Raw genomic sequence first — 27799 nt, 5'->3', positions numbered from 1 at the left:
GCTTACCAAGCTTAAATTCCACTGTCAAGTATTACAATCACTCCCTTGCACATATATCTGTCCCTCTTTTGTTTCATTTTACTCACCTTGCAAAACCACTAACAAGATGAAATCCAATTCTGTCTACTCCATTCTTGCACCATTGCAACTGAAAATAAACAGAAAAACACATACAATCATGCTGAATGGTCTCATTTAAAGTTCATGATCCCAAACCTTAATGATGCCTGATAATCTATTTCCCTAATTCATTTATCATTTTTTCTTTTATGCTTTATTACTTTGTGTTCTATGGAAGAAATTTTTGCCTACATCTGAGTAAAAGAGATATTCTGTATTTTTCTAAAAGCTTTATGGTTTTAGATTTTTTTTTTAATCAATTGAGGTGAAATTCAAATAACATAAACTTAACTATTTTAAAATATACAATACAGTGGCATTTAGCATATTCACAATGTTGTACAACCACCATACCACCTCTATCTAATTCTAAAATATTTTGTCACTCCAAAGGACTCCCTCCACCCCCAAACATTCCCATGCCCATTGGACAGTCATTCCCTCTTCCATCATCATCCCCAGCCCCTGGGAACCACCAATATAAGGGTTTGCATATTCTGGATATTTCATATGAAATTATATATCATGTGACCTTTTGTTTCTGGCTTCTTTAGCTTAACATAGTGTTTCTGAGGTTCATCTACGTTGTAGCATGTATCAATACTTCATTACATTTTGAGTATCAATACTTCATTACATTTTGAGTAATATTCCACTATAGGTACATACATTTTATTCATCCCTCATCCATAGTTGGACATATGAGTTGTTTCCATGTTTTGGTTATTGTGAATTGTGCTTCTATGAACATCTGTGACGAGTATTTGTTGAGTACCTGTTTTCAACTCTTTGAGGTATATGCATATTTTACATGTGAATATCCATTTATACCAGCACAATTTGTTAAAGAGACTATTCTTTCCCCATTGAATGGTCTTGGCACCATTGAAGAAAATCAATTGACTACAGATGTTATGGGTTTATTTCTGGACTCTCAATTCTATTCCACTGGACTATATGTCTATTGTTAGGCCAATACCACACTGTTTTGTTCACAGTTCTACAACTTCAGCTATTTCCATTACTGTAAAATACAACATGCATACAGAAAGGTGTTAACTTTCGATGTAGAGCTCAACAAGCAGTTATATAGGTAATCTCAAAAACTGTTACGGGTTACAGTTCCACAGTTTCAGTTCCTTTCTTATTATGCAATATAGGGTATATATTGAAAGGTGAAGACTTTCTAAGCACAATTCAATGAATAGCTATAGAGCAAATTTCAAAGGATATTATAGGTTACAGTTCCACAATGTCATCTACCTTCCTTCAGCCATTCCAAAACCCCAGCATCTAAATATACATATATATATATAAGTTTTAGTATTCATAGACCTTTGTTTAATCTTATCTTGTTTGTTGCTACCCCTTCCTCTCACTTAATCTCTTTCTCCAACTTCAGGGGTGTCTAGACAGTAAGCACCCAAACTTGTTCATATTGAAAGAGGGTGTCAACAGTATGGGGAAGGGAGCTACATCTGATTGTTGTTCTTAAAGAGGCTGTTGCCTCTGGGTTTTAGGATTTGTCTGGCATAGGAAAACTGGTGGATTTAAGTTTCTGAGAGATAAAACATAGCAAGTGAATATTTTATAGAATCTCAGGTAGGAACCTAGGTATTTGGGGACTACTTTTGGTAAGGGCATGGCATACTGTGGCCATTTGGGATGTTTAGCTGGAGCTTGCATAAGAGAAACCTCCAGGACAGCCTCTCGACTCTATTTGGGTTCTCTCAGCCACTGTGACCTCAGCTTGTTACCTTTCTCCCACCCCTCTACCCCTCTACCCCTCTTTAGGTCAAGTAGGCATTTTCAATCCCTTGCTGCCAGGGCCCAGCTCATTCCTGGGCATCATGTCCCACCTCACTAGGGAGATTCATTCCCCTGGGAGTCATGTCCCTCACGGAGGGAGGGGGAGGGTAATGAATTTATTTGCCAAATTGGGCTTACAGAGAGAAAGGCCACATCTGAACAACAAAAGAGGTTTCCCAGAGGTGCCTTTTAGGCATAATTATAGGAGGGCTCAGCCTCCCATTTACAAACATAAGTTTCACAAGAGCAAGCCTCAAGTTGAGAGCTTGATTTATTAAGTAGGGGGTTCCTAATTTTACTTAATATATATTTTTTATCCCAAGCTAAACGGTCAGTTTCTTACATTATCTTCACTCAGTTTTGTACAATCCTCATCACTCTCAACTTTAAACAATTATCTTAACAAAATACATCCCAGAGTTCTCATCAGCTTCTAATTATTCATCCCTAATATTAGTGTAGTGTTGGTAAGATATTTCTACTGAACATAGTCTTTAATATGCAATGGGTAGTTTTTCCATATACCCATTTTTTTTTCATTTTTTTTTTCTTTTGGCTATCCAGGTGCTCCAGAATCATGTTGAAAAGATTGGCTCTTCTGTTTTTGTTTATAGTTCCTAACATATTTTGACATCTTACTAAGTATGAGGCACTTCATATATGTACTATGTAATGTAGTCCTCACAACATTAGGAGGTGGGTACTATAATTAACCTATCTTATTGATGTGGAAAGTGAAGTGTAAGGGTAAAGTAACATATAAAAAATCTCACAGATAGTAAGTAAAAGTCCATGGACTAAAACCCAGGTTTGTCTGACGCCAAAGCCCATGTTATCTAATGACTATAAAATACCGCCACCTGGCTGCCTCTCTACCCAGCATGATTGTCCCTCACCCTATATTCTTTAAAATCTTCCACTGTGTTTTCCATGTCTGCATTCTTCCAAGCCTTGTTCATACCCTGAATATGCATATGCCCATCTCCTTTTCAGGTGGCAGAGACTCAGCTTATGGTCTTCTTTCTGTATTATTTTGAACCATAAGATATTAGTATATAAGTAGAAAAGTCATAGACAACCTGGAACAAAAGGACAAAACCCTGGGGCTATTTTAGATTTAGTCTGTATTTAATTTATATGTAAAAAGCTCTCCCAGACAGAGAAGGTATGAAATTATTTAAACAAAACTGTTGTACAAGTAAAAAGTAACATAAGGCTAATATGAAAATATTTTAAAGAACTCTCTTGCAGCATTTGAAGCTATACCATGTTTGAGTAGTAATTTTTAAAAAAGCAGTCTTATCATTCCTAAATTTAGAAGTGCTCCTAAATTATTTTGAAAAAGTATAATTGACTATATTTAGCATAAAATAGAAACTCAAAACAAGAATCTCTCCATCTTCTAAGAGGTTGGGTACAAAAAATCAAAGAAGGTGACGGGAATAGTGAAATGGATAATTTCAAAGACAATAAGTACCTCTGGCAACTTTTCTTGACATTGCATTGATTTACTTTGATTCTTGTTCCGCTACGCATCAGCACCAAGGTTTTCCACAAACAATTTTCCATTTTCATGAATGGAATCCCTAACAACTTTGCTTGCCAGCTTAATGTTTCTGTAACTTGCTAAGTGTGTAATGGAAGAAGAGAGTAAAACTACTTCACTGGGATTTGACATCAGAAGAAGTTTTCTTTTCCTAAGATCATGTCTAGTCTTGTCTAAGGTGGTCAGTTCAGAATACCAAGCCATTCAATGCTTTTCAAAACTGCAGCTAAAAAAAAAATATTTTCTGATGGGTATGATTAGTCTTATTCATCATAAAAACCAACAGTATGTCCATCTCCAGTTTATTCCCCACACACCAGTCTAATCATATCATGCCACCAATTAAAAACCTCTAATTCAGAAAATAAAGCCTTTTTATTCCTTTGACACAGGAGTCCCTTTTAAAAAATTTCAGATCCTTTCACTCCTCTGCTCAAATTCTTGAAAAGTCTTCCCATTTCACTCAGAATGAAGGTCAGAAGTCCTTACCATGTCCTAATAATCTTCACTCCTCCTTCTTACCCCTCTGAGTTTATCTCTACCCCTTGACCACTTTGCTTTGGCCTCCTTTCTATTTCTGGAATATGCAAGGCACACTCCCCACCTTACTGTTTTGTTCTAGCTGTTCCCTCTTCCCCAAGAAATCTTTTGCCTCACCACCTTCAACTATTTTCTCAATTTCCTTCAATTCCCTTTACCCTGCTCTACTTTCTTTTTTTTTCCATAACAGCTGTCATTTTAAAACATAGTACATAGTTTAATTCACCAAGTACCTTGATTTAATCATTTAATTTCCACTGGGGTAACTTCATACAATAAAATTACTCTAAAATTGAGATAACTTTCTCTGTTTTCCAGGAGCCTACTAAGAGTTTATCAATGATTGCAATGCTTAGCTGTCTGCCAGGGATATAATGTGAACTTGGTATGCTGATAGCTTTGGAAAATGTGCCATGTTTCTAGTTACTAAAGCATATAAAGTGATTTGGGAGACTGTTCACAGATGTTCTTCGCACAGTTTTATGCCCTAACTTCAAGGAGATAACAGAAACATAGGAAAAGCACCAGGTAGAAGTTAATATTCTTCATGAATCCAATATCACAAAATCCAGTAGGATTTTTAGAAAACAAAATATTTGCTCTAGAGAAGGTACTGCAGAAAGCATAAGAAGAGTCCTGATGTATAAGCAACTAAGCGTTAGAAGTTGTAAGAAACTATCACCTCTGCATTCCTACCAGGAAGTCAGGGGTACACTATATCTCAATCCTTCTCCCCCACCCTTTGGGCTGGTCCCTTGGCCAGGTTCAGGACTAAGCATAACGAGCAAATCTGGCCCTCTGGACAAGAGTTTGCTTCTGTTTACACCTGTTACATGAGCGTCTAAGTTTCAGCCGTTTCTGAGTCAACTGGATGATCAGCTACCTGTGGACGACTCGAGTGCAGCTCTATGCTTGAAGTGGTGGGATTCAGCCAAGAAAATGGCTGGGGTGTGTGGGTGTCTGGTGATGATTATGCGTGGGGCCAAAGTCCTACCCCGCAAATAAACATATGAGGTAAGTAAAAAACTGTTTCCTATGCTCGCAGTGCTTCCAATCCTGCTCCCATGCTCACTTCCAACCAGACCGCTACCCCATGTGCTATTCAGAAATTATGGAGCTCTGCCAGAATCCCTGCCAAATTCAAGTTAGCGGAGGGAAGTGCCAAAAGGTCAAGCCCCAGGCACTGTGGCGGCTGGAGAGTGTCTAGCCGAGCGGGAAAAGGACAGTCTCCTCTGCGTCTGGACACCCCAGTCAGATGGTAAAGCAGGGCTGGGCCAGTTCACCTCAGGCCCACCAGGCCCTAGAGTCTCATTCTCAGCCTGAATAGATCAGGAAAACAAACATGGGCTCCCCCCGGCCTCACCAAAGACTTCGCATTGGGTGGAGTTGGAAGCACCTCGTTACTAACCTCCCTTCTTTCTCCACCCCCAACGGAGAGTCGATTACGGGCTTCCAGCCCGCCATACGCTGTCCTGGCTGGTACCCGGGCGCGGTAGCCGCCAAAGCGGCGGGGCGAAGTTTGCGCATGTGCAAAGGGGAGCACTAACGCCTGGCGGGTGGGCTAGGTGGCTAGAAAACCCAGCCAGAGAGGAAAGTTCCGCTTGACTGTGGGCTGAGAAAGGCGGGAGCGCCACGCAATTGGTAGAGGGTAGCCTTCTTTTCTGTCCATTGGATGGGGTAACTGTCAATCAGTAGGGCTTCGGTGGGCGGGGCCGCTTGAGAAGCCTGTGATAGCGGCCTTAGCAACGGTTTGGAATCTGTGAACCCTGAGGCTGAGCCGCGAAGTGGGAGGGTGAGGCCGGGAGATCCCTGCCGAGGGCTCCGGTTGGTGACATGGTGAGTGAGAAGCTGTAACCTGCTGGGGCTGTAATGAAGAGATTTTGTCTAGTTTATGTGTTATTCGCCTCCTTTTTATGAATGTCTGATATCATTAGTAACCCCTCCGCACGTCTCCAAATGGAATCATTGTCCGTAACTCTAAGGACAGAAGAACGGTTCTCGAATTCATTTTTTTCCCCCCATCTTCCCCAACAGTTCATAATTCCTTAGGATAACTGGACTTCTACTTGGGAGAAGCAGTCTGGTGAAAGTCATGATCACTGTCTGTTTCTTTTGAAAGGCTTGTCCCATACTAAGTAGTGCTCTGCAAAGGGTTTGCGAAGGAGATTTCCTCCCTTGGAATTCCTTTAATTCGCCATTTCTATTGATAGCAGTTAACCTGTGTTTATAATGGAACCAAGATTCGTCTTTCAGAAGTCTTGGATTTTAATTTTTAAGTCATTTCCCAGAATGTTAGCTCCAAATAGAATTACGAAAGATATGGAGACCGTGCCTCCTCTAAACTATTTTTTAAGCATCTCTAGAGGGACCAATCACATGCAGTGGACACGTTGCTTTTATAGTTCTAAAACCCTCGGTTACAAGGTAAATGCCCCTTTAGACTTGGAAACGACAGGATTAAGTTGAACCTTCCTTAAATACCTAGTGATAGGCACCTGTTTCAACAGCATGTCAGCTGATCAGTAATTTTCATTTACTCCATTCTCAATGCTGAATAAATTGGTCTATATTTATATAAAGTTTTTCGTTTCTGAGAGTGGAGGGAATAAAACCCAAAAGCCAATAAAATAGTTTCAGAAATATCTTAACTGTTTTATATCTTTAAAAATGTGATTATTAAGTCAAAGCAACTTATATTTTGTTAGGACTTCAAAATCGTATACTTCATTTCATAGTTTTAAGATTTCCTTTAAGATTTTTATTTTTACCATTGTGTTCTGGGCAACTACTAAGTACACAATAAATACTGAATAAATGAAAGAAACAGTAAAGTATAAGTTTTTCCCATACTGGGGTATGAATGCCTACAATACATGTGTTACAAAATTTAAATTAAGAAAATAAAAAAATGTTGTGGTTGGTTAGGTTGAGACTTAGCCACAGTCATTTGAAAGAAAAAATTTTATCCTAGTGTAATTTCAATAATGAATTTTACAGAGGTTCAGCTTGATTGGGAAATAGGCTTTTACGAAGTTATTATTCAATAAACAATTGAGAACCTATTAATATACCCTTTTGCTAGGGCTTCAGATATTAAAATGAAAATGGTCCTGTTGTCACAGTCTGATGGGGAGAAAAGAGAAAAGACCGTTATAATACAGAGTGAAAAGTGCTCAGGTGGGAGTAGTACAGAACGTTTGTAAGAACACATGGGAAGGTAACCTAACCTAAAGTTCCCTGGAGAGAGGAGGAGGGAAAAGGAGAGCTTCCTGTAGGAGTTGGTCCTTGAACTGACTTGACTGGATGAAGATGGAGGAGAAGGGTGGAGGACACCAAAGTCATGAGAGATTGTAGATTTTTGTCCTGAAGCAATTGAATACCATTGAAGGATTTGATGCTGGGGAATAACATGATCAGAATTACCCTTTAGAAAAGCAACCATGGAGGTGATGCATTGGGAGGCTTGGAAGATTGGTGTTTAGAGACTAGTTAGGAAACTTGCAGTGATTCAGGTAGAAAATAACAAAGCTAAGGCCGTTTCTCAAGCATGGAATGGAGAGGACATATTCAAAAGCTCTTTAAGAGGTAGATCTAAACAATCTGGTTGGTATTTCGATGTGCGGGTGATAAAAAGGGAGGAGTTTAAGAATGATCTCCAGGTTTCTAACTTAGATAGTGGGTGACTGTGCTGGTAGTGCGTCATCAAAAATACCTGGACTTTTGGGGATGCTCATGATAGTAAAATGAAAATGAGACTATCCAACCACTAACAGTCTGTATCAGTTAAGTTCAGTGTTGCAAATAGAAATCACTGTTTAGTAAGAGAGGAATTGAATACAGAGATTAAGATGCTTAAAAACTGCTGGAGGTTCTGGGGGAACATATTGTAGGATCAGCCTCTTGAAAGGACATCCGGAACTCTGAAAAATTGACTACCCAGGGGAACTATTAATTTGGGATGGTGAGGATTCAGAGGACTGCCATGGAGTTATTGAATCGAAGACCATAGCACTGTTTCTGTAGTCCAAGGATCAAGATCTGCAGCTGCCACGAGCACGTCTTAATACTTGTGAAGCTGGTGATTTGAAACATTGGAACATGGAGTCCAGTTGTGCTTCCTGTGCCACCAGTGCATTCTAACCAAAAACTGGAGACAAGATACCGAAATAAGACTGCAGAAAATTTCCACATCTCCATGACCCTGCTTGTCAGCAGAAAATAGCAAAAAGCTATAGGAAAAGCTCCTCTACCTTCCAAATATTAGGTGAATATAAATTGACCCAACATTTATTCTTACCTAGATCTCTGGAGTAGTTTTTCATCTAGAAAATGCACATTTTCACTTTTCAGCCTCTGCGGTACAGGCATGCTGGAAAAAGGTGGGAAAGGATACTTGATGTTCCAATCAAGCCTATCCCACAAAAGATGCAAATTTTACTGTAAGACCCATAGACATATATGAAAGTAAATATTAAGCAACGGCTTTTCAGATATACCAAGTGTGCCGGTTTGGTTGCATTATGTCCCCCCAAATGCCATTATCTTTGATGAAATCTTGTGGGGGCCAATGTATTAGTGTTGATTGGGTTGGAACCTTTTGATTGGATGTTTCCATGGAGATATGACCCACCCAACTGTGGATGACATTGACTTTGATTGGATAATTTCCATGGAGGTGTTACCGCACCCATTCAGGGTGGATCTGAATTAAATCACTGGAGCCATATAAATGAGCTAACAAACAGAAGGAACAGAGAGCAGCTGAGTGAGACTTTTGGAGAGATGCTTGGGAGCTGTCAGAGATGCTTTGAGATGCTAGCCCAGAGTTTTCTCCGGAGAGGCTAAGAGAGGACAAAAAGCCCCAAGAGCAACATTTTGGAGAATACCGTTTTGTAACGTAACCTGGGAGCAAGCGGATGCCAGCCTCATGCCTTCCCACCTAACAGAGGTTTTCCAGATGCCAATGGCCATCCTCCAGTGAAGGTACGCTATTGTTGATGCCTTACCTTGAACACTTTATGGCTTTAAGACTGTAACTTTGTAACCAAATAAGCCCCCTTTATAAAAATCAATCCATTTCTGGTGTTTTGCAAAATGGCAGCATTAGCAAACCGGAACACCAAGTAAGGCTGGTTGTATTCTTACAGAATACCACCCACTTTTCTTGTTTGCCTTCTGTTCTAGTTTGCTAATGCTGTGGAATGCAAAACACCAGAGATGGATTGGCTTTTATAAAAAGGGGGTTTATTTGGCTACACAGTTACAGTCTTAAGGCCATAAAGTGTCCAAGGTAACACATCAGTACTCGGGTACCTTCACTGGAGGATGGCCAATGGCGTCCGGAAAACCTTTGTTAGCTGGGAGGGCATGTGGCTGGCATCTGCTCCAAAGTTCTGGTTTCAAAATGGCTTTCTCCCAGGACGTTCCTTTCTAGCAAGCTTGCTCCTCTTCAAAATGTCACTCACAGCTGCACTGAGTTCCTTCTCTTTGAGTCAGCTCATTTATATGGCTCCACTGATCAAGGCCCACCCTGAATGGGTGGGGCCATGCCTCCATGGGAATATCTCATCAGAGTCATCACTCACAGCTGGGTGGGGCACATTCCAAGCAAATCTAATCAGCACCAAAACGTCTGCCCCACAAGACTACATCAAAGATAATGGCGTTTGGGGGACACAATATTCAAACTGGCACACCTTCCTTTATTTCTCTTTCCCTAAAAGAAAATCTAAGTGAAAAAAACGTACCAGGATTTCCATCAAGACTTTAATAACTGAAAGCACAAATGTCAACAAGGGGAGATTGCTGAGATTCATTATTCAATAATAGGGAATAGGGTACTTTAATATGTTTATTAGATTTAGTTTGTCATCAATTAGTCTGATTCTGGTATCTTTTCCAGTTATATAGTTTATCTTTCACCTACATGTATATTTATTACAGGCATCCAACTACTGCATGAGTTCAGACCAGTGGAGGAAAAGAGCAGCAAAAATTGAATTGAATGAAACCCAAAAGCAAGAAATTAAAGAGGCCTTTGATTTATTTGATGTTGATGGGTCTGGAACCATAGATGTGAAAGAATTTAAGGTTCTGAAATTATTTCTAATTCTAAAACTTTTTAAACAACTTATTTGTGGCAATCTTTAAATTTTTTTTTTCAAAATAGTCTTCTGAAAGCTAGATATAAAGTCTCTTCAGTGCATACATCTGCCTTTGAGGTTATTAAGCATTTAAATCTTGTTATATAAACAAGGAAAATTTGTCCCAGTGGGCCAAAGCCCAGGGTGTGACAGTGACACACCTTGTAACACAGTTGGCCTGGAACCTTGGCCTGCCAACCTGATTGTCTAGGTTTATTCCCAATCCATGGTAAAAAAAAAAAAAAAAAAATGGAGAGAAGGTAGTAATTAATAGGTAATTAAGCTATGAATGAGATCATGGCATGTTATGATTTATTTGCTTCCTATTTCAGATTGCAATGCGGGCTTTAGGATTTGAACCAAAGAAAGAAGAAGTTAAAAAAATGATTGCTGAAATTGACAAAGAAGGAATTGGCACCATTAGTTTTGAAGATTTTTTGGCTGTAATGACTGTGAAAATGGTACAATAGTGATTTTATTTTTCAAAGAAATACAAGCAATGACCTTCTGTATTGGGCTGTGGCAATCATAGGTTTCATAGGGGAAGGATTGGAATCATGACTAAGGATTTAGATAGACAGGAATAGCAAGATTAAAGATGAGAACAGATTTTTCAAGGGGTAATGGAAAGACTGTCTAGTCTGGGAAGAGAATGGGGCCAGAATTGTGAAGTCTTGAATTCAGCAAACATTTGTGGAATGCCTATTTAAAAAAAAAAAAAAAAATCCATTTTATTGAGATATATTCACATACCATGCAATCATCCGTGGTGTACAATCATCTGTTCACAGTACCATCCTATAGTTGTGCATTCATCACCCCAGTCTATTTTTAAACATTTTCCTTACACCAGAAAGAATCAGAATCAGAGTAAAAAATAAAAATACAAAAAGAGCACCCAAATCACCCCCCCCCGTCCCACCCTATTTTTCATTTGGGTTTTGTCCCCATTTTTCTACTCATCCAACCATACACTGGATAAAGGGAGTGCAATCCACAGGGTTTTCACAATCACTCTGTCACCCTTGTAAGCTACATTGTTATACAATTGTCTTCAAGAGTCAAGGCTATTGGGTTGGAGTTTGGTAGTTTCAGGTATTTACTTCTAGCTATTCCAATACATTAAAACCTAAAAAGTGTTAACTATATAGTGTGTAAGAATGTCCACCAGAGTGACCTCTTGACTCCATTTGAAATCTCTCAGCCACTGAAGCTTTATTGTATTTCATTTCGTGGAGTGCCTATTTTTAACAGGCACTATAGTAGAGAGTGTGGAGTTAAAGCATTGAATGAGACAACAAGCTCCTTGTTTTCATAGAGCTTACATTTTTGGTAATGGATCTAAATTACTGGAGTTAATAAGGGACATATTCTCTTTACCACTGTGTGCCTTTTCTGCTTCAATAAACCCTGGATTTAAATATCTTAAGGGCAGATGTGAGGGCATTAGAACAATTCTTAAAAATCAAAGTAATAACTAATGTTAGCTACCTAATATGTTGCTGCCCTAGACCTCAACGATCTAATAAGTCCAGCTTGATAGAAAAAATAAATAAAAGACTAGTGACATTTAATTGTTTCTTTTTTTAAAGAGTGAAAAAGATGAAAAAGAAGAAATATTGAAGGCTTTCAAATTATTTGATGATGACGATACAGGAAGCATAACACTGAACAATATCAAGAGGGTTGCTAAGGAACTAGGGGAAAACTTAACAGATGATGAACTCAAGGTAAATTTTGCTTATTTTTTTCTAGTATGGCACTATACAAATGTGAGTTATTATATTCTCACTTCAGCTGTGCTTATAAATACATTTAAACTAAAATTTGATTTTGAGTATGTATTTGAATATACTTTTTTATCAATATTCATTTTAATGGATTTCGAATATCATATTTACCTCTTTTTTTATAGGAAATGCTTGATGAAGCTGATCGTGATGGGGATGGAGAAATAAATGAGGAGGAATTTTTGAGAATGATGAAAAAGACCACTCTTTAATGATACTAATTTTATTTCTTGTTGTGGTTCCTTTTGGAAAAGTGTTAACCAATTTGTATTTGTAATACAGTTCTGTAATTTAATATATGAATGTATTCATTTTCAATTTTTAGTTTATCTGTTCAGATTGGTCTTTTGATTTCAGATACACCTGATAAATTTCATGTTTTTGCCAATATGTTGTTAAATCCACAGCATCAAGAAACAAAGAAAATGGAATGACTTGCTTGAACCATTAATCCAAGAAACATTCTAATTCCAATTGCTATTTTCAAAGCCCCAGGTTCCAAAGACTTAGAATTTTTTTTTTAAGTTTAATGAATTTGGCCCCATATCCAAATAAATTTGGCAACAAGACACTACTTTCTCTATTATTTTTCTGTTGTATAACTCTAAAAAAAAACCTGATGAACATTTGCTTTTTAATCAGTTATTCAAGTATGCAAAGTATTAAATAAAACTGGCTGGCAACTGTATTATTTGCTAATATTCTTCTTGTAGTTATAAAGAAAGAAATTCAAAACAGCACTTCTTTCATGCAGCTTTCCCTAGGACCAAGAGAGGGGGAAGGTTAGCACTTATACCTCTGCCAGAAAGGTGCTAGGGATTTTATGTGTTATCTCAGGCAACGTATAACAACCTTGGAAGCTGGTGGTATTAGCTTCATCTTATGTATGAGAACCCTAAAACAAAGAAAGATTTAAAGAATTGTCCATTTTCCCATAGGTAATAAATAAAGCATGGATTCCAAATTTTGTATTTGTACTCTTCATTATTGCTGCTTCCCTTTGGACAAAAACTTTCAGGATGATTAGGTATACATTTTTTCTAACTCATTTTTAGTTCTATGACTCTCTTGTAACTTAATTTTTTTCTGAATAAAAGAGGGGAACTTTCTGAATCCCAAGTAGTTGTCTTTGGAACAAGAAAAACTTGATAGAAAATGGAAATTTAAAGGCCCAAAGAAAGACACTAATGTTTAGCTCAACTGAAATAGACTGAAAGTTTGTTTTACTCTCCTTTGTCAAAGCAAGAGAAGTTTTCTTTATTTGATTGAGGCTAGAATGGCATGTGCTTATAAACATTCTTATGTTTTCACAGTGTCTTTAATTCTGAATTGTGTAACATTTTCCTCAAGACCAAAGGAAAATGTAACTACCAAATATGCTTCATATGTGAAAATTTGAGCCTTGAAATTGTTAAAATATATTTTTAAGTGGGTAATACACTTAAAAATACATGTGAACAAGTTGAAAAAGTTCCAAATAAAAGTCTCCTTCCAATTCAAGCCCCAGTTCTCCCCACAGATAGTTTTACCAGTTTCTTAAGAATCCTTGGAGAGGATGTATATGCATATACACACATATATAGAATGTATTTTTTACACACCTGATAGCATACTACACACATTGTATGTGTATATTCATTTTTGCACTTAATATGTATTAGAGATAGTTCCATAACAATATGAATAAAATGTCACATTCTAATGGCTATATAATATTCCATTGCATATATTTTATTTGACAGTCCTCTATTGGTAAGAGTTTAGTTTGTTTCCAATCATTTGCTTAAGTTAATATCCTTATATATATATATGTCTCTGTATACATGTGTGAAGATAATTTTTATAAGTGAAGTGGATCAAAGGCTATGTGCGTTTTATTCAAACATTTTAAATTTTGATAGTACCTTCTAAAAAGATTTTTGTCAAATTGCATTCCCACCAATATGAAAATGTCCATTCTTTGCTAAAGTATTATCAAACTTTTTGATTTCTATAAATGTAACAAGTTGTAAGTCATATCTTGTTGTATTTTTAAATGTTCATTTCTGAGAGGCATTGAGTATCTTTTCATATGTTTAGAATATATTTCTTTTTCCCTTTCTATGTATTGTCTAGTTATGTCCTTTGCCTATTTTTCTATTTTACTTCAAGAGATGATTTTTTTGGATGTTCAGAACATGTAACAATAAAACAGCAATACTCCCTTTTTTTAATGGCATTTGTTTATTCTCATAATGACCATATTACTCTTGCCAGACTGTAGTCTAATTCTGAGGGTAAGAAAAAGGGATTCTTATTCATGCCACTGAATTTTCCACTTTTAAGTGGAGATGATTTGTATTTAATCTTGGGCTAGAGTAAGGGAGAATTTTTGATGAGTCTTAGATATGTTTCAGTTTGCTCTACGTTTGACTGATAAGCTCTCCTCTACTGGACTACAGTGCCTCAAATCCTAAGAAGGCCCTGGGAATACCACTAGAACAGGAAAATCCAGGCCCAGACCAGAATTCTTGACCTATTCTTGAACATATTCAGGCCTTGGTGACTGCACCAGCACAAAGTAACTCTTTTATGGTGGATAAGGTGAAATTTGTTAGGGTGCTTACTTCTTAAAATGTTTCTCTTTCCAAAGTAAAGTTTTATAAATATTGTAAATAAAAGAAAAATTAGAAAATGAGAACTATTTTATTGTTTCACAGAAATAGATAAAGACAGATAAGATACTGAGACTTTATCTTACATGGCAGATAAAGATCTGACATGTTAGACAAAGGTCTCAGAATTCACTTGTTTTTATTCCAGAACAGATTAAAACTTATTTGATTCTCCACATCCCCCCCACCCCCACCCCAGAGCAAGATCAAATCCAACAATGTGTGGACAACTTAAGACGCTGCCATATAGGGGGTTGAATTAGAATAATGCTCACTTTTTGTGCACTGAAAGGAAAATAATTCCAATCACTTACTATAAAAGGTTTTGGGTTGTCTACGATGTACCAGGTGATATTAAGGATGCGTTGATGAATTAGATGTGGATCTTACTGTCCCTATAAACTGGCTGGTAAAAAAGAGCTGAACCAAAGGATTTGTCCCTGGTGGGCAGATTCTGAAATAGCTTTCAATGATTCCAGCTTTCTGGTATCCATGTCTTTGTATAATCCCCTTGAGTATGGACTAGACCTTGTGACTTGGTACTAATGAATGACAAAAGTGATGGGCTGTCTCTTTTGAGATTAGATTTTAAATACTGTGACTTCCATCTTGCTAGCACTCTCTCTCTCTCTCTTGCCCTTTTGCTTGCTGGCTCTGATGAAGGAAGTGCCTTCTAAAGGCACTTGAACTGCCCTGTGGAGAGGCCAACTTGACAAGGAACTGAGGGCAGTCTTCCCTTAACAGCCAACGAGGATCTGAGGCTCTCAGTCCAATAGTCCATGAGGAAACAAATCTTGCCAACATCCATGTGAATAAGCCTGGAAATGAATCTTTCCCCGGATGACCCTTGAGATGCACTGCAGCCACAGCTGACACCTGAGAAACTCTGAAGCAGAAGACCCAGCTAAGCCACGCCTGGATTTCTGGCCTACAGAAACTGAGATAATAAACATTGTTATTTTAAGCTTGTGAGTATTGAATAATTAGTTATGCAGCAATAGATAAGATTCCCTATCTTAAAATTTGTGTAGACTTCTCCCCTTGCTACATATATAAGTGACCAAGTAACAATTCCAACTATCAGATACAAAATAAAAAGATTAATTAGATTTATCACATAAAGGGATAGCTTAACAGAAATACCATTTATTAGCTATATACAAGGTTTCCTAGATGTCCTTTTGGGGCTATTTTTCCTGACTACTATTTTTCAGCCACTCATCTGAAACTCAGGGAGTTCTGTACCTGGTCTCTGTAGCTTGGATATCATGAGGAGCCCACAAACAAGGGTAATCCTAAGAGCATTCTTTATAAATCCCATTTTGCAGTTCCTGCAACCCTGAACCGCCACCTAATCAAACCCTTCCCCTGGACCATTGGTAGGTATAGGTGTCCTGGCATTTTAATTGATGTTTTGCTTGCTGGTGTTAGCAGTGAAATTTACTATTTGTTAGACTTCAGATAGCACCAGAAGTTGGATGTGCTCAGGGTTAATGCTGCTAGAACTTTGGCAACTACAAAAGCAAGACTGATAACATACATGTGGAGTGAGTTGCTTTATGGTATGTCATAGAAACACAGGCTCAGGCACCACAGAAACTTTCGGCAAAGACTACTTTATTACTTACACAGCATAAAGAGCAAGGGAAGAGATCCCATCGTAATCAATCTCCCCAGGAGGAGAGCTGCTGGGTCAGGATCAATGGATGGCAGCTCCACCCTGCATCAGAGAGGAGAGATCCTGTGTTGTTCGAGTGTTCAGTATTTATATAACCCCATGGAGAGGGAGCCCTGCCACTGAGAGTTCCTGCCCTGATAAGCATCTGGGGTTGCTTTTCCTGGTTTCTGGGCTTAAGGTATGCTGTGGTTTAAGGTATAGCAGGGCCTTTTTGTTAGATCTAACATCTCCCTGGCACTACAGAATGGAAACAGAATGAAACATCTGTACACTATAGAGAAGGTGTGTGTGTGGAGCTGGGGTGGGGTGGGGGGTAGCTGAGGGATGGGAGATGGCTACTGAGCATGTATCTGTGGCTTCCCCAGCAATACACATCAAAAAGGCAGACACGATATCCACTTTCAGTTCTCTGTTGGAAGGATCACAATCGGGCCTGGGAATAAGCAGCCTCTGAAATGTGCAAGAAAAACTTTGCTCCATAGAGGCTGAATGAAAAGGATGCAGACTTCCTGCCCTACCTATCTGGAATGTAAGTATATCTCTTCAAGACCTGATAATCCTCAACGTCTCCAGCTTTTATGACTAGAGCTGTCTTCAAAGTCTGAGCTGCATCACCTTTTAATTAAAAAAAAAATCATTAGAGAAGTTGTAAGATTCAAGAAAACTCATGCAGAAAATAACAATTCCCATATGCCAACCCCCTTCCATGTAGTTTTTTCTATTATTAACACTTTGTATTAGCATTACATCTTTGTCACAATTGAAGAAACAAAGTTATTATAATTATATTATTAACTATACTCCATAGTTTACATTAGGGTGGACTGTGTTGTATAGTCCTATGTTTATTATAGAGTTTTTATTCTATGACTATATATACGACCTAAAATTTCCCATTTACCCCATTCAAATATATAATTCACAGGTGTTAATTACATTTGTAGTGTTCTTATACCATCACAAACATCCAATTCTAAAACTTTTCCACCACCAAAACAAACTCTGTACCAATTAAGCATTAACTTCTCATTCCCTACATTCACCCAGGCTCCTGGCAAACTGTATTCTAGTTTCTGACTCAATGAATTTGCTTATTCTAATTATTTAATATGAGTAAGTTCATACAATATTTTTTCTTTTGTCTGGCTTATTTCACTTAACATGATGTCTTCAATGTTCATCCATGTTGGCACATGTAACAGAATATTCCATTTTATGTATATACCACATTTTGATTATCCATTCATTGGCCATGGGTTGCTTCCATCTTTTTGCAATTGTAATAAAGTGCTGCTATGAATATAAGTGTGCAAATAGCTGTTAGAGTGTCTGTTTTCAATTCTTTGGGTATAGACCTAGAAGTGGGATTGCTGAGCGGTACAGTGACTTCATACTTAACTTTGCAAGGAATTGCCAAACTGTCTTCCACAGGGGCTGCACCATTTTACATTCCCACAAACGAGTGTTCCTATTTCTCTGCATCATCTCCAACACTTGTTATTTTCTGTTTTTGTTTTTGTTTTAAAATGGCAGGCATTCAAGTGGGTGTGAGATGGTATCTCACTGTGGTTTTGATCTGCAATTTCCCGATGGCTAATGATGTTGAGCATCTTTTCATGTCTCATTGTCCATTTGTGTATCTTCTTTGGAGAAATGTCTATTCAAGTCTTTTACCCATTTTAAGTTAGGCTGATTGTCTTTTTGTTGTTGAGTTGCAGGAATCCTTTCTGTATATTAAACCCTTATACGATATGTGGTTCCCAAATATTTTCACCCATTCTGTAGGTTGTCTTTTTACTTTTCTGGTAAATTCTTTTAATGCACAAAAGTTCTAAATTTTAATGAAGTCCCATTTATCTATTTTTTTTTCTTTTGTTGCTTGTGCTTTTGGTATAAAGTCTAAGAAACCATTGCCTAACACAAGGTTCTGATGATGCTTCTCTATGTTTTCTTCCAGGAGTTTTATACTTTTGTTCTTGTATTTAAGTTTTTGGCCCATTTTGAGTTAATTTTTGTATATGATTTAAGATAGGGGTCCAACTTCATTCTTTCTCATATAGATATCCAGTTTTCTCAGCACCATTTGTTGAAGATAATTCATTCCCCATTGTGTGGACTTGGCCCCCTTTGCAAAACAAATTGGCCATAGATGTGAGAATTCAGTTCCATTGGCCTATATGTCTGCCTTATACCAGTACCATGCTGTCTGATTACTGCAGCTTTGCAATTCATTTTAAAATCGGGACGTGTGAGTACTCCAACTTTGTTTTTCATTTTCCAGATGGCTTTGGCTATTTGGGACCCTTTACCCTTTGTGCTGGTTTGTGTATATTATGTCCCCTAGAAAAAGCCATATTCTTTAATGCAATCTTGTGTGGGCAGACGTATTAGTGTTGATTAGATTGTAATTCTTTGAGTCTTTCCATGGAGATGTAACTCACCCAACTGTGGGTGATAACTCTGATTGGATGATTTCCATGGAGGCTTGACCCTGCCCATTCAATGTGGACCTTGATTAGTTTACTAGTGCACTATATAAGCTCAGACAGAAGGAGTGAGCTTGCTACAGCAAAGAGAGACACTTTGAAGAAAGCACAGGAGCTGAGAGAGGAACTGCAGATGAGAGACAGTTTGAAGATGGCTGTTGAAAGCAGACTCTTGCTCCAGAGAAGCTAAAAGAGGACAAATGCCCCAGGAGCAACTAAGAGTGACATTTTTGAGGAGCTGAAGCCTAGAGAGGAACATCCTGGGAGAAAGCCATTTGGAAACCAGAACTTGAAACAGTCGACAGTCATGTGCCTTCCCAGCCAACAGAGGTTTTCTGGACACCATTGGCCATCCTCCAGTGAAGGTACCTGATTGTTGATGCATTACCTTGGACACTTTATGGCCGTAAGACTATAACTGTGTAACCAAATAACCCCCCTTTATAAAAGCCAGTCCATTTCTGGTGTTTTGCCTCCCAGCAGCATTAGCAAACCAGAACACCCTTCTGTGTAAATTTGATGACTGACTTTTCCATTTCTGCAAAGAAGGCTTTTAGAATTTTGGCAGGATTGGGTTGAATCTGTAAATCGCTTTGGATGGGATTGATAACTTAACAAAATTTAGTCCTGCTATCCATGAACATGGAATGTTCTTCCATTTGTTTAGGTCTTCTTTGATTTCTTTTAGGAATGTTTTGTAGTTTTCCATGTATAAGTCCTTTATATGCTTGGTTAAATCTATTACTAGATATTTGATTCTTTTAATTGCTATGTAAATGGAGTGTTTTTCTCAATTTCCCCTTCAGATTTTTTATTATAAGTGTATAGAAATACTACTGATATTGAATGTTGATTTTGGTCCCTGCCCATGGTGGACTGAATTACGTACCTGAGTTTGAACATGTTCTTAGTCTAGGTCCACATGCTGGTGGGTGTGGACCCATTGTAAAGAAGATCTCTTTAAGAGTTACTTCATTAAATTGTGGCCCAACTGAATCAGGTTGGGCTTTAATACGGATTCTGGAGTCTTTTATAAGCAGAGTAAAAGTCAGACAGAAGCCATAGGGAGGAGCCACAAGTTGGAAGTAAATGGAACTTGGAAGAGAAAGGAGAAAATGCTGCCATGTGCATTGCCATGTGACAGAAAAGCCGAGGGACAAGAATCTAAGCAGCCAGCTCTAGTATGCCACAATCTTCTGGGAGAAAGCATTGCTTTGCTGACACCTCAATTTTGGACTTCTCCTACCTTCAAAACCATGAGCCAATAAATTTCCATTGTTTAAACCAACTCATTCTATGTTATTGGTTTTAGCAGCTAGGAAACTAAAACACTACCACTTTTCTGAATTCTTTTATTAGCTCTGGATTTTTCAGATTTTCTATATAAGATCATAATCTGCAAATAGGGAAAGTTTTACTTCTTCCTTCTCAATTTGGATGACTTTTATTTCTTTTTCTTGCCTAATTGCTTTGGTTAGAACTTCCAGTACAATATTGAATAACTGTGGTGACAGTGGGCATCCTTATCTTGTTCTTGATCCTAGAGAGAAAGCTTTCAGTCTTTCACCATTGAATATGATGTTAGTGGTGGGTTTTTCATACATGCCCTTTATTGTGTTGAGGAAGCCCTTCTATTCCTAATTGTTTAAGTGTTTTTTCATCAAGAGTGGTGCTCGGTTTTGTCAAATGCCTTTTCTATATCAATTGAGATTGTCATGTGTTTTTCCTCCCCCCATTCATTCTGTTAATGTAGTGTTATTTACATTAATCGAGTTTCTTAGGTTAAAACATTCTTTCATATCTGGGATAAATACTACTTGATCATGATGTATAATTCTTTTAATGTTCTGTTGGATTTGGTTTGTTAGTATTTTGTTGAGAATTTTTATATCTACATTCATAAGGGATATTGATATTTGATTTTCTTTTCTTGTGGTATCTTTATCTGACTTTGGTATTAGGATATTGGCCTCATGGAATAAGTTAGAAATCCTCTTCAATGTTTTGGAAGAGTTTGAGTAGGATAGGTGTTAGTTCTTTTGAAATGTTGGATAAAATTCACCATTGAACCCATCTGGGCTTTTCTTTTTTGGGAGGTTTTTGATTATCAATTCACACTCTTTATTGGTTATTTGTCTGTTGAGATCTTCTATGTCTTCTTAAGTCAGTGTAGGAAGTTTGTGTGTTTCTAGGGATTTGTTCATTTTATCCAGGTTTTCTAAATTATTGGCCCATATTTGTTCATAGTCTCCTCTTATAATCCTTTTTATTTCTTGGGATTGGTAGTAATGCCCTGCCCCTTCCATTTCTGATTTTAATTATTTGCATCCTCTCTGTCTCTGTCTCTCTCTCTTTTGTTAGTCTAGCTAAAGATTTGTTGACTTTATTGGTCTTTTCAAGGAACCAACTTTTAGTTTCATTGAGTTTCCCTGTTGTTTTTTTATTCTCTATTTTATTTATCACCACTCTGATCTTTGTTATTTCCTTCCTTCTGTTTGTTTTGGGTTTAATTTGCTCTTCTTTTTCTAAATCCTCCATTTGTGAGATCTGATATGAGATCTTTCTCCATTTTTTAATGTCAGTGTTTAGAGCTATAAATTTCCCATGTGGCAGTGCCTTGCTGCATCCCATAAGTTTTGACATGTTGTATTTTCATTTTCATTCTCCTCAAGATATTTCCTAATATCCCTTGTGATCTCTTCTTTGACCCACAGTTTGTTTAAGAGTGCATTGTTTAATTTCCACGTATTTGTGAATTTTCTGTTTCTCCCTCTGTAATTGATTTCTAGCTTCATTCCCTTGTGGTCAGAAAAGACATGTTGTATGATTTCAATATTTTTGAATTTATTGAGACTTGTTTTGTGACCTAACATATGGTCTATCCTGGAGAATGCTCCATGCACACTTGAGAAGAATGTATCCTGCTGCTGTTGGGTGAAGTGTTCTATATATGTCGGTTAGGTCTAGTTGGTTTATAGTATTGTTTAAGTCCTCAATTTCTTTATTGATCTTCTGTCTAGCTGCTCTATCCATGATTGGAAGTGATGTGTAATGGCAAAGAAGAAATTATATTTAATGCCTTATCATCCTGCCTGGCTTAGTTGTAAGTTTCCCTCTGAATGACCATCCTAGTTAGTCCTGCACTGGATATAACCAGCACTAGCATGGCCTACACCTCCATATGGTTTGGATGACAAGAGCTGCCCTTAGCTCATCAGATGGTCCCTGCTGCCTTTTCTGCAAACAGTCCTTGCCGCTTCTTCTCTGAATGGCCCATTGCCCCTTCACGCTGTGTAATGTACCAGCAAGGCCTGTACCTCTACATGGCTTGGATGATAAGAAGCTGCCCTTGGCTTCTCTAAATGGCCCTTGCCACTTCAGCTTTTTGCACCATATTGGTTGAAACTTCTAATCACCATTGTCTGTGGGAAAGCCCTACTGCCCTCCCACCCCTGCACTAGTCACAAAAATCACAAGAGCCTGGGGCCTGCAAGTGCTTCTCTCCCCCACTATCCCTCTCCCCATGAACCCTCTCAGGAGCCTAGGTTAGGTAAGTGCAGTGGGCCCCTCTGCCACCCTCCTTTTCCCTTTGCCTCCTCTGGGATCTTTGATCTAACAATGCTGTCCATTCATGCATTCTCAATGGTCTGGCCATCTGTGTTTGTGCCTCATCAGTTGAAGAACTTCCACATAACATCCAAAACATTGTGTATTGAAGTTTCCTACTATTAGTATAGAACTGACTATTTCTCCCTTCAAATCTGGCAATATTTGCTTCATATATTTTGGGTCTCTGCTGTTGGGTCCATATATGTTTATAATTGTTGTGTCTTCTTGTTGAATTGACTACTGTATCAGCATAGATTGACTTTCTGTGTCCCTTGTAACAGTTTTTCACTTAAAGTCTATTTTATCTGATAGTATTGCTACCCCAGCTTACTTTTGTTTACTATTTGCATGATACATTTTTTCCTTTCTTTCACTTTCAACCCACTTGTGTCCTTGAATTTAAGATGAGTATCTTGTAAATGGCATATAGTAAGTTCATCCCTGTTTTTTTTTTTCCTTTTAATCCATTCTGCCGATCTCTGCCTTTTGACTGGAAAGTTTTATCTGTTTACATCCAAAGTAACTTCTGATAACGCAGAACTTTCTTCTGCCATTTTGCGATTTGGTTTTTGTATGTCTTTTTGTCCCTTTTTTGTCCCTCAATTTTTCTGTTAATGTTTACTTTCATATTTATTTAATTTTTTGTGGTGTTCCAATTTAAACCCCTTTTCATTTCCTTCTGTAAATATTTTTCAGACATATTCTTTGTGGTTACCATGGTGCTTAAATTTAACATCCTAAAGCTATAATATTCATATTTAAATGATAACTTAAAATAAGCAGCATACACAAAAACTCTTCTTATACCCTCTGTCTTGCCAGATTTTTGTTGTACTTGTTACAAATTATATCTTTATTCATTATATATCCAAAACTATGGATTTATCATTACTTCTTATGTATTTGCATTTTAGAACCTGTAGAAAGTATAAGGTGTTGTTACATATCAAAAAATACAATATAATAGTACTGGAGCTTAACTATATACCTTGGTGTGGTTTTCTTCATTTTTTGATTATATATGAGATTCATAGAGTTTCTTGATTCTGCGGTTTGATGTCTTTTACCAACTCTGGAAAATTTTTAGCCAGTGTATCTTTAAATGTTGTTTCTGGACCATCATCTCTTCCCTATGTCTATCTCTTGTACACTTTTCTGTTTTTTCTACCCCTTTTCTCTCTGTTCTTCAAGCTGGATATGGTTTACTGACGTGTTTTCTAGCTTATTGGAAGTTCTCTGCTCTGCCATATCTGTTTTGAAATTCTCCACATTTTTCTCTGTCATATTGAATACATCAAATTATGTTTCCTTTGAAGTCCTTGTCTGGTTATTTCAATCTTAATTACTTCTAGATTTATTTCTATTGTCCTTTTAAACTTGAGGTTTTAGTTATTTGGTCCTGTTTTTTAGCCAGATATTGTGGGTAAAAAGTTATAAAGGCTAGGAATGCTCCTATCTACCTCCAAAGGTTAAGTTTTCTTCCAGCAGGTAGATAAGTACTGGAGGATAATCTTAATTCTTTTGAGGGATGGTTTGAGTGACTTTTAAATGGCTTTCTATTTCAGGTTTGCCCTTACTCCACGGGCATAATACTTCTGGGTTTCAATGCCTGGTCTAAAACTTAGGGTTTGCAGAGCTATTGGGCTTGAAAATAAACCTTTGCTCAGCTCTTTGCTCAGCTCTCCCAGATGCCATTTTCTGCTAGAGGTTTTTTTTTTTTTTGTTGTTGTTGTTGTTTTTTGTTTTGTTCTGTTTTGTTTTTTTGTTTCTTTGAGTTTCACCCTGGGCATGTGCAGTTTATAAGTTAGCCAATGACCTGAGGAGGATTTTTGGATGAGTTTTTCATTTCACTTCTTGGCATCCCTGCTCTCTGGAATTTTGCTTCTCAAGCCCTAGACACAACACATTGGCAGTCCCAAATTCCAGCCTATTTCTCCTAGCCCATTAAGATTGCAGCCTTGCTGCATGACATCTATCCCCCATCCCCACTTCCTATTTTGAGAATTGAAAAACGCTGTCAGGGTAAGTGTGGCATTCACCTCCTGTGCTACTCTTGTCTTGAGATTGTAGCCTTTCCAATCCTGCCTGAATTGAGTGCTCTCCAGTTCCTTCACACAATTGTTTTATATATTTTCTTTAGCTTTTGTAATTTTTTTTTTCACCATGAAGATTAATTCATCACATCCTGAACCAGAAATGTCAACATTATTTTTAGGAAAATAAACCTGACTGATGATAGTGGGCTGGAATTGGAAGAGACTGCTGGCTGAAAGGTCAGTTAGGAGGCTATTGCAGTCATTTAAATATGGGATGGTGAGGGCTTGACTAATGAATACTTGCATTTGATTATGAAAGGAGAGGTTGGATTCAAATCATGCATGCTATATTATTTTTCTTCACAGGACTCTGATGAAGTAATAACATCAAATAACATTTATTAGAAGATAATGTAGGAAGACATCTTCAAGACCTTGTATTAGGCGGCCACTTCCTAGACTTTACACCCAAAGCACAAGCAACAAAAGAAAAAATAGATAAATGGGAACTCCTCAAGCTTAGAAGTTTCCATACCTCAAATGAATTTCTCGAAAAGGTAAAGAGGCAGCCAACTCAATGAGAAAAAATTTTTGGAAACCATGTATCTGACAAAAGACTGATAATACCTTGCATATATAAAGAAATCCTACAACTCAATGACAATAGTACAGACAGCTCAATTATAAAATGGGCAAAAGATATGAAAAGACAGTTCTCTGAAGAGGAAATACAAATGGCCAAGAAACACATGAAAAAATGTTCACCTTCACTAGCTATTAGAGAGATGCAAATTAAGACCACAATGAGATACCATCTAACACCGATTAGAATGGCTGCCATTAAACAAACAGGAAACTACAAATGCTGGAGGGGATGTGGAGAAATTGGAACTCTTATTCATTGTTGGTGGGACTGTATAATGGTTCAGCCACTCTGGAAGTCAGTCTGGCAGTTCCTTAGAAAACTAGATATAGAGTTACCATTCGATCCAGTGATTGCACTTCTCGGTATATACCCGGAAGATCGGAAAGCAGTGACACGAACAGATATCTGCACGCCAATGTTCATAGCAGCATTATTCACAATTGCCAAGAGATGGAAATAACCCAAATGTCCTTCAACAGATGAGTGGATAAATAAAATGTGGTATATACACACGATGGAATACTACACGGCAGTAAGAAGGAACGATCTCGTGAAACATATGACAACATGGATGAACCTTGAAGACATAATGCTGAGCGAAATAAGCCAGGCACAAAAAGAGAAATATTATATGCTACCACTAATGTGAACTTTGAAAAATGTAAAACAAATGGTTTATAATGTAGAATGTAGGGGAACTAGCAATAGAGAGCAATTAAGGAAGGGAGAACAATAATCCAAGAAGAACAGATAAGCTATTTAACGTTCTGGGGATGCCCAGGAATGACTATGGTCTGTTAATTTCTGATGGATATAGTAGGAGCAAGTTCACAGAAATGTTGCTATATTAGGTAACTTTCTTGGGGTAAAGTAGGAACATGTTGGAAGTTAAGCAGTTATCTTAGGTTAGTTGTCTTTTTCTTACTCCCTTGTTATGGTCTCTTTGAAATGTTCTTTTATTGTATGTTTGTTTTCTTTTTAACTTTTTTTTCACACAGTTGATTTAAAAAAGAAGGGAAAGTTAAAAAAAAAAAAAAAAGAAAAACAAGGAAAAAAAAAGATGTAGTGCCCCCTTGAGGAGCCTGTGGAGAATGCAGGGGTATTTGCCTACCCCACCTCGATGGTTGCTAACATGACCACAGATATAGGGGACTGGTGGTTTGATGGGTTGAGCCCTCTACCATAGGTTTTACCCTTGGGAATACAGTTGCTGCAAAGGAGAGGCTAGGCCTCCCTATAATTGTGCCTAGGAGCCTCCTCCCGAATGCCTCTTTGTTGCTCAGATGTGGCCCTCTCTCTCTAGCTAAGCCAGCTTGAAAGGTGAGGTCACTGCCCTCCCCCCAACGTGGGATCAGACACCCAGCGGAGTGAATCTCCCTGGCAGCGTGGAGTGTGACTCCCGGGGAGGAATGTATACCTGGCATCGTGGGACGGAGAACATCTTCTTGACCAGAAGGGGGATGTGAAAGGAAATGAAATAAGCTTCAGTGGCAGAGAGATTCCAAAAGGAGCCGAGAGGTCACTCTGGTGGGCACTCTTACGCACACTTCAGACAACCCTTCTTAGGTTCTAAAGAATTGGGGTAGCTGGTGGTGGATACCTGAAACTATCAAACTACAACCCAGAACCCATGAATCTCGAAGACAGTTGTATAAAAATGCAGCTTATGAGGGGTGACAAGGGGATTGGGAAAGCCATAAGGACCACACTCCACTTTGTCTAGTTTATGGATGGATGAGTAGAAAAATAGGGGAAGGAAACAAACAGACAAAGGTACCCAGTGTTCTTTTTTACTTCAATTGCTCTTTTTCACTCTAATTATTATTCTTGTTATTCTTGTGTGTGTGCTAATGAAGGTGTCAGGGATTGATTTGGGTGATGAATGTACAACTATGTAATGGTACTGTGAACAATCGAAAGTACGATTTGCTTTGTATGACTGCGTGGTATATGAATATATCTCAATAAAATGAAGATTAAAAAAAAAAAAAAAAAAAGACATAATGCTGAGCAAAATAAGCCAGGCACAAAAAGAGAGATATTGTATGTTACCACTAATGTGAATTCTGTGAAAAATGTACAATGTTTTATACTGTAGAATGTAGGGGACCTAGAGATACCAATTAGTGGAGGGGGAATGATAATAAAAAAAAAAAAAAATGTAGCTTATGAGGGGTGACAATGGGATTGGGAAAGCCATAAGGACCACACTCCACTTTGTCTAGTTTATGGATGGATGAGTAGAAAAATAGGGGAAGGAAACAAACAGACAAAGGTACCCAGTGTTCTTTTTTACTTCAATTTCTCTTTTTCACTCTAATTATTATTCTTGTTATTTTTGTGTGTGTGCTAATGAAGGTGTCAGGGATTGATTTAAGTGATGAATGTACAACTATGTAATGGTACTGTGAACAATCGAAAGTGCGATTTGTTTTGCATGACTGCGTGGTATGTGAATATATCTCAATAAAATGAAGATAAAAAAAAACATTTATTGAGTGCTTGCTCTATGTTAGGTACTGTTTCATCACTTTCACCTGGATTTTTTTTTAATTAAGCCCTATGCCTACTGGATACTATTATGGCCATTGATTTTACAGATGTGGAAACTGAGCTACAGGGGGTTTAAGTAATTAGCCCAACATCACATGGGCAATATGGCTTTTCTGGGCTTTGAACACCAGCCTGCTGGCTCCTCCAGTGTGCTCATAACCGTTATGCTCTGCTAACTCTCATCATTCC

At 37.8% G+C, this 27799-nt stretch overlaps 2 protein-coding genes across 4 annotated transcripts in view; one reads left to right on the top strand and one right to left on the bottom strand.

The window, feature by feature from the left end:
• Positions 1 to 5527, bottom strand: part of BBS12 (Bardet-Biedl syndrome 12) — a 121552-nt gene extending 116025 nt beyond the window's left edge. For both annotated transcript variants that reach the window (XM_037830597.1, XM_037830595.1), the window contains exons 1-2: positions 5424 to 5527; positions 87 to 148 (exon numbers count right to left, since the gene is read on the bottom strand). The gene's annotated coding sequence lies outside the window, so the exon portion shown is untranslated. The remainder of the gene's footprint in view (positions 1 to 86; positions 149 to 5423) is intronic.
• Positions 5528 to 5739: 212 nt separating this feature from the next.
• Positions 5740 to 12912, top strand: LOC119528805 (centrin-4). Of its 2 annotated transcripts, none has more exons than XM_037829057.1 (5): positions 5740 to 5851; positions 9959 to 10105; positions 10491 to 10619; positions 11751 to 11888; positions 12074 to 12912. In XM_037829057.1, the coding sequence occupies exons 1-5, from the start codon at positions 5849 to 5851 to the stop codon at positions 12158 to 12160; spliced, it is 504 nt and encodes a 167-aa protein (XP_037684985.1). In that variant the 5' UTR covers positions 5740 to 5848; the 3' UTR covers positions 12161 to 12912. The 2 variants fall into 2 exon arrangements, with proteins under 2 accessions (XP_037684985.1, XP_037684986.1); XM_037829058.1 differs by lacking the exon at positions 5740 to 5851 and adding an exon at positions 7991 to 8279.
• Positions 12913 to 27799: the final 14887 nt, after the last annotated feature.

This window comes from Choloepus didactylus, chromosome 3, assembly GCF_015220235.1.
Source record: "Choloepus didactylus isolate mChoDid1 chromosome 3, mChoDid1.pri, whole genome shotgun sequence".
NCBI lineage: Eukaryota > Metazoa > Chordata > Mammalia > Pilosa > Megalonychidae > Choloepus > Choloepus didactylus.
The sequence above is the reverse complement of the archived record's forward strand: the minus strand, read 5'-3'. Positions and strand labels throughout refer to the sequence as shown.

What these genes read in the sequence shown, in the direction of transcription:
- LOC119528805 (XM_037829057.1), top strand. An exon ending in TAGATGTGAAAGAATTTAAG is followed by an intron (nt 10,106 to 10,490) that starts GTTCTGAAATTA and finishes TTCCTATTTCAG; the next exon opens with ATTGCAATGCGGGCTTTAGG. An exon ending in TAACAGATGATGAACTCAAG is followed by an intron (nt 11,889 to 12,073) that starts GTAAATTTTGCT and finishes CTTTTTTTATAG; the next exon opens with GAAATGCTTGATGAAGCTGA.